This window comes from Glycine soja, chromosome 11 (genome assembly GCF_004193775.1).
Source record: "Glycine soja cultivar W05 chromosome 11, ASM419377v2, whole genome shotgun sequence".
Classification (NCBI taxonomy): domain Eukaryota; kingdom Viridiplantae; phylum Streptophyta; class Magnoliopsida; order Fabales; family Fabaceae; genus Glycine; species Glycine soja.
In genome coordinates, this window is record NC_041012.1 from 1,600,079 (window position 1) to 1,605,204 (window position 5,126).

Sequence of the window (5,126 nt, forward strand, 5' to 3'; positions counted from 1 at the left end):
TACGTATAAATCTTGACTTAGGAATCCGAATTCCAAATTATAACATAAATACACATGTAGAAATTAAACTGTACGTTTATCTAATTAACCAAGTATATATAGCTTTATGTATGGAATTAAGCATTAATTGTGTACTATATAATAATTTTGTACGTAGCTAGCTAAAAGTGAAAAAAAAAAGAGACTAATCTTAATTTGTTGTTGATTATACTCACCATTTTAATCTCAATTCCTCAAATCAAGAATTAATATATATAATCTATCCTGCCAAGTCATGCAGAAGCTGTGCTCCCATCAAATTCCTGTAAGGCAGGTTTTGTCCTTCACCGTCCAAAAGAGAGTACTGATGAACTGGTTGACAATCTTCAATTTGGTCCCTTGGATAGTACAGTGAACTCTGTGTTGCTGGCGGGAACGCTAGACTCACCCCATGTTGCTGTAACCCTAGCGTCAAAGACACCCCACTCTGGTTGTTGTTCCCATTCTGATCACTACTTCCGTAAGAAACCATGCCCGAGGAGTGGTGTGTGTATGATGAAAAATCAAGCTCCACTGACCCAAAGCACTGTTCTTGGCCCTTTGGATCGTTTTTGTTATCTGGGGTACTGTGGTTGTTGATGATGGAGGACGCACACTCGGAGTCAATTCGAACCAGTGATGGCTTCTGATCCTCTGATCTTGATGATAAAGGAGGTGGAGGGTATTGAACATTATTTGGGTTTATATCATTGTCTTGATCAGTAGCCCCTTCTGAGGAAGCTATGTTGTTCTCAGGATCCTTCACTTCCTCCAAGTACATTTCTTCTACCATTGGCTTCCATAGTCTCACCCTTGCATTAATAAACCAATTCGAAACCTGCTTTCAAACATAATATGGGTCACCCGACGGAGTTTTCAATTTTCACAAGAATATCATATCATATATCATATATAATATAATAATAACGACCTCACACCTAATGTCTATTTTATTACTATATGCAAATTAAAATATAACCAATATGGGAAATGAGGTATGTGTGTGTGTGATCGAGAGAGAGAGAAAGATATGAACGTACCTGGCCTCTCGAGAGACCGGTTTGGCGTGCTAAAATATGCTTATCAACATCGCTTGGGTACCTGCAAAAGTTTACACTAAAAATTTAGTTATAAGAATCTGACCTTCTAATATTGTAATTAAGCTAGGGATTAGATATCAAGCAACATTTGAGGGGAGGGGGTCAAACGAAGGAGATATACATATTACACAGACGGCAAATTAAAAAAGTATTAGTAAAATAAAGAGAGGACCAAATTAATAAAAGAATTACTTATATGGCCACGTTAGAAACGTATGATTGAAAATAATATGACGAAATACCAACAGAAGGAATCTGAATAGTGATGCGCAGAAACTACCAAAATGTACCATAGTTTTTGCAAGCAGAAATGATTGAGATTCTATACGCCACGCATGAGAAACTCACGGCACCATCAACTTGCAATTTGTTTTCTTATTTTATTTTAGATAGAAACATTGATTCTTCAGTAAAATGTATTTTGTAGGTTACTTATATTGGGACATGAATATTCAATAATATAAGTAACCTATTAACTAGCAATCAGAAAAGAAGAGGATATTAATTAGTAAGCAGGGAGAGAGTTAGTTACGGATGGAGAAAATGTTCAAAGAGCCAAGCCCGAAGAACTGAAACGGCACGCTCTGGAAGGCCACGTTGGGGTCTCCAAGGATGTGTTTCCATCATGCTCATTTGCTGAAACGCCCTTTGTTGTCTCAGTGTTTGGTCAATGACTTTAAGTCTTGGCGTTTCGCCCCTTGTTGTGCCTGGTGCAACTGGGTCTTTCTCTCCCATGGCTTTTCTTGTTGCCTGAATCTGCGACAAAATCCCATCTTTCAAACACCTGAAATGTCTCGACATGGCCTTCAACGCCAAAGCTGAGTACACTGTCGCAGCACCATTCCCCGCCACCGCTTCAAACGATGACACCACACTCTTCATCTGATTCCGGTAGTGCTTGTACCTTCTGTCAACCTTGAAGCCAAACCAAAGTCAATAACACACTTTAATTTGAAAGTAAACTATAACTACCCTCCCATTGAATGAAAGGGCTTTCACCATGCTATTTATATGTAGATGAATGCACGTATGTATGTTATTGTTGGCAAGAAAAGGAAAAGGGGAAAGAGGTTTTGTGTTGTGAAGGTAAATTATGAAAAAGGTTCAGTTGTCATGAGGTGAGAGAGCATTAATGAAAGGGCCCGTTGTGGCAGTTCAGGAATCAAAATCGAAAGACCCCAATCCCATCCATCAAATAACCCACACACAACACCGAAAAGTTAAAGGACCTGAATGAATAGATAGAAACCAATTCACTTGGAGTAAAGGCCCGGATTTAACTTACTTACACACCTTTTTCCATACTTTGGGGAACGATGGATAAAAGGTGTTATTTCCTTGCAAAAAAGTAGAACTAACTAGTACACACAACACTAGCTCTTAAATGAAGCCAAACAAGATTTTGGAAACAAATATACCTCTTCCAGCATCGAAAGCAGCTTTGTCTTTCTCTTCTGCAACTCCACGAACTCTAGAGAGGTCAGAGAATGCTTCTTCGAAGAACCGACACCGTTATTTTCCTGATCTTCCCACTGCTTCTTCAACGATTTTGTTGGCTTTCCCAAGTCGCTTTGCTTTGCACAAAGGCTACAAAACTCGTTGAGAAGGTCCTGTGCAGGAACCAAGAACTTGGAGTTCTTCACCAGGAAATGTCCTTGTTGATAAACACTTGCAACTTTAGAATTAGAACTCACATACCCATCTTGTGACAACATCTGTTGCTGTTGAAGAGAAACTGGTTTTCCAAAGAACCCTTCTCTGGAACTCGACGAAACAAAATCAGGATGATGGCCTGTTTGTCTTAGCTCAAAAGATTGCAACCCGATAGTGGAAGGGTTGGTTGAACTAAGAGAGAGTGAAAGACCTTGGCTAGGCCTTTCGTTGGTTTCACAAGGAAACACACACCTTAGAGAAGAATCGTCAAATCTGTTGTTGTTGTTGTCTTGCCACGGGGCTGAATCGTGATTTCCCACGATTAGATTCTCGGCACTTGTTTCAGAAATATTCCCTGCTGGTGTGAAATCTGCATTCTTGTTGTTGTAGTCGTGGTGGTAGAAAGTGGTGGAAGAATCGTTGATGGTTTTGGAAGAAGAAGGACCCGGTTCGGGGATGAAACTTCTCCACATGACAGCGTTGGTGTCACTCTTTGGAAACCCTATCATTTCCATGCCCGTGGTGAGGTTGTACATCTCCGGGTCTGACACAAAGCCTTGGATCTGGTTCACCAACATCGTTGGATTTCCCGATGATACATCAGAGTAGCAGAATCCAGTTGATAATTTGTCATCACACACTTGTCGAGCCATCAAATTAATTATAGAATAAAGCTCTTCAACCTGCTAAAGTTCTTCTTCTAATTGATCAAATTGCTTTCTCACCAGTTACTTATACTGCTTCAGGTTTCTTATGTTGCTGGAATATTTACTGCAAGGGATATGCTTGGCTTGTTGAGTTGTTTCATCCCGCAACAGAATCCAAAGGCTACATAAAAAGAGTTGAAAACTCATTAAGGGATGTCCATGGCGAATTATTTATAAGCCCAAAAGCAGAAAAGGAAGAAAGAAAGGAAGTTGAATAGTTACTTTGCTTGTTTCTGTCGAAAGTAATTGAATAACTCTTGAGATCTTACCGTAATAGAAGAAGAGTGGAATAATTTGTTAGGTATGAGGGAAGCGGATCAAAGTAGGATGGTTGTGGCGCCTGCGGTGGTCGGTGGAGGCTACTTCTGAACGGCGACGGTGGTAATTGGTAGAGTAAGTGGAAGCTCCTTTTTATCTCAGACTTGTTCTCTTAATAAGCTAACATATATAGAGCTACCATGAAAACCAACCTAGGAACAAAGGATGAGAAATACTTCCTCAGAAATAGAAGATCAGATGGGGTGATGATGACCCTCAAGCCATGATCATCATTTGATATATGTTTACCTCTCTCTCTCTCTCTCTCCTTCTCTTTCTCTCTCTTAGAAGTGGGTCAATGCAAGATATAAATACAACCAAAATAGACTTCTGGTACAGTAAGAAAATATCAAGGAAATTTCCTCAATTATTTCTTATCCCTAAGGACCTACTACCAGTAAAATAAATAATGTTATTAGAAAATGTTTTATATTGAATGCAAATAATTGAATATATAAATAAATAAACATTGTCAGATATGAGTATGAGTATTAATTATTAAAAAAAAAAAAGACAGACCTTCTCTACAAAGTATTTATGAAGGACCAGGAGCAACAGAAAGTAATGATCGTCCTTTGCCTGGTACATATACTACAAGCCGCCACATGAGTTTACGAAAATGTTGATATTTTAACAAATTCTGCTTTTACCACCCGCATCCAAAACCAAACCCACCATAATGTTGCCATGATAGAAAAATTGTAGATTTGTAGGGTCTCTCTGCGCCCATGAATTTGTTTATTGTTTCACAATCACAACTCAAGCCTTGTGAATTTTTTAAGAATAAAAAAAAAAATATGCATGGTGATGGGATTAAGACGATCTTTGTAGGGATCCGGAAACGAATCCCAAGATCGAAGTCATCCTAAGTAAGAGTCTTTTACTGGCTTTTTCAGATCGGTTTCAGCAAGAGAACTGTGTTTGGACTAAGTTTGTGGGTCACCCTCTGTTCTCTTCCATAATATAATAATAAAGGCTAGCAGAGTTTTCTGTTGTGTTGTTTAATCTGTAAACTGTTGTGTTCTTACACAGTGTAGAAAAAAGGTGAGAGAAGTATTGAAAAGAGAAAGAATAGATGCGCCTGGGTTTGTGTAAATAATGTTCCTATAATAAGGGACTGTGCGGGAGATGAGGTGGTCCAATTTTTTGCCCATCTAATTCTTATTAATTGGTGTATTAAAGTACGCCACCCATCCTCATCTCTCCATTTTGCATGGGACCGCATCTTTTCTTTATATTTATTCATCATCTAAAATATGCCTCTTCCACGCGCATTTGCATTTCATCACCACAACTGAAAATTTATCTAGGACATTAATTCAATCTATCC

General features: G+C 38.8%; 1 protein-coding gene across 1 annotated transcript; it reads right to left on the reverse strand.

Annotated features, from left to right (window-relative positions):
- Positions 1 to 4,098, reverse strand: LOC114373785 (homeobox protein BEL1 homolog). Its single transcript, XM_028331329.1, has 5 exons — positions 3,748 to 4,098; positions 2,537 to 3,599; positions 1,651 to 2,033; positions 1,059 to 1,119; positions 1 to 856 (listed from the first exon to the last, which is right to left on the reverse strand). The coding sequence occupies exons 2-5, from the start codon at positions 3,422 to 3,424 to the stop codon at positions 260 to 262; spliced, it is 1,929 nt and encodes a 642-aa protein (XP_028187130.1). The 5' UTR covers positions 3,425 to 3,599; positions 3,748 to 4,098; the 3' UTR covers positions 1 to 259.
- Between the last annotated feature and the right edge of the window lie 1,028 nt (positions 4,099 to 5,126).

Bases quoted from the DNA above. Each gene is read 5' to 3' on its own strand.
- LOC114373785 (XM_028331329.1), bottom strand. From the start codon at position 3,424: ATGGCTCGACAAGTGTGTGATGACAAATTATCAACTGGATTCTGCTAC. The intron at 2,034-2,536 runs GTATATTTGTTT...TTTGGCTTCAAG, and splicing joins TGCTTTCGATGCTGGAAGAG to GTTGACAGAAGGTACAAGCA. The intron at 857-1,058 runs GTACGTTCATAT...GTTTGAAAGCAG, and splicing joins CCGGTCTCTCGAGAGGCCAG to GTTTCGAATTGGTTTATTAA.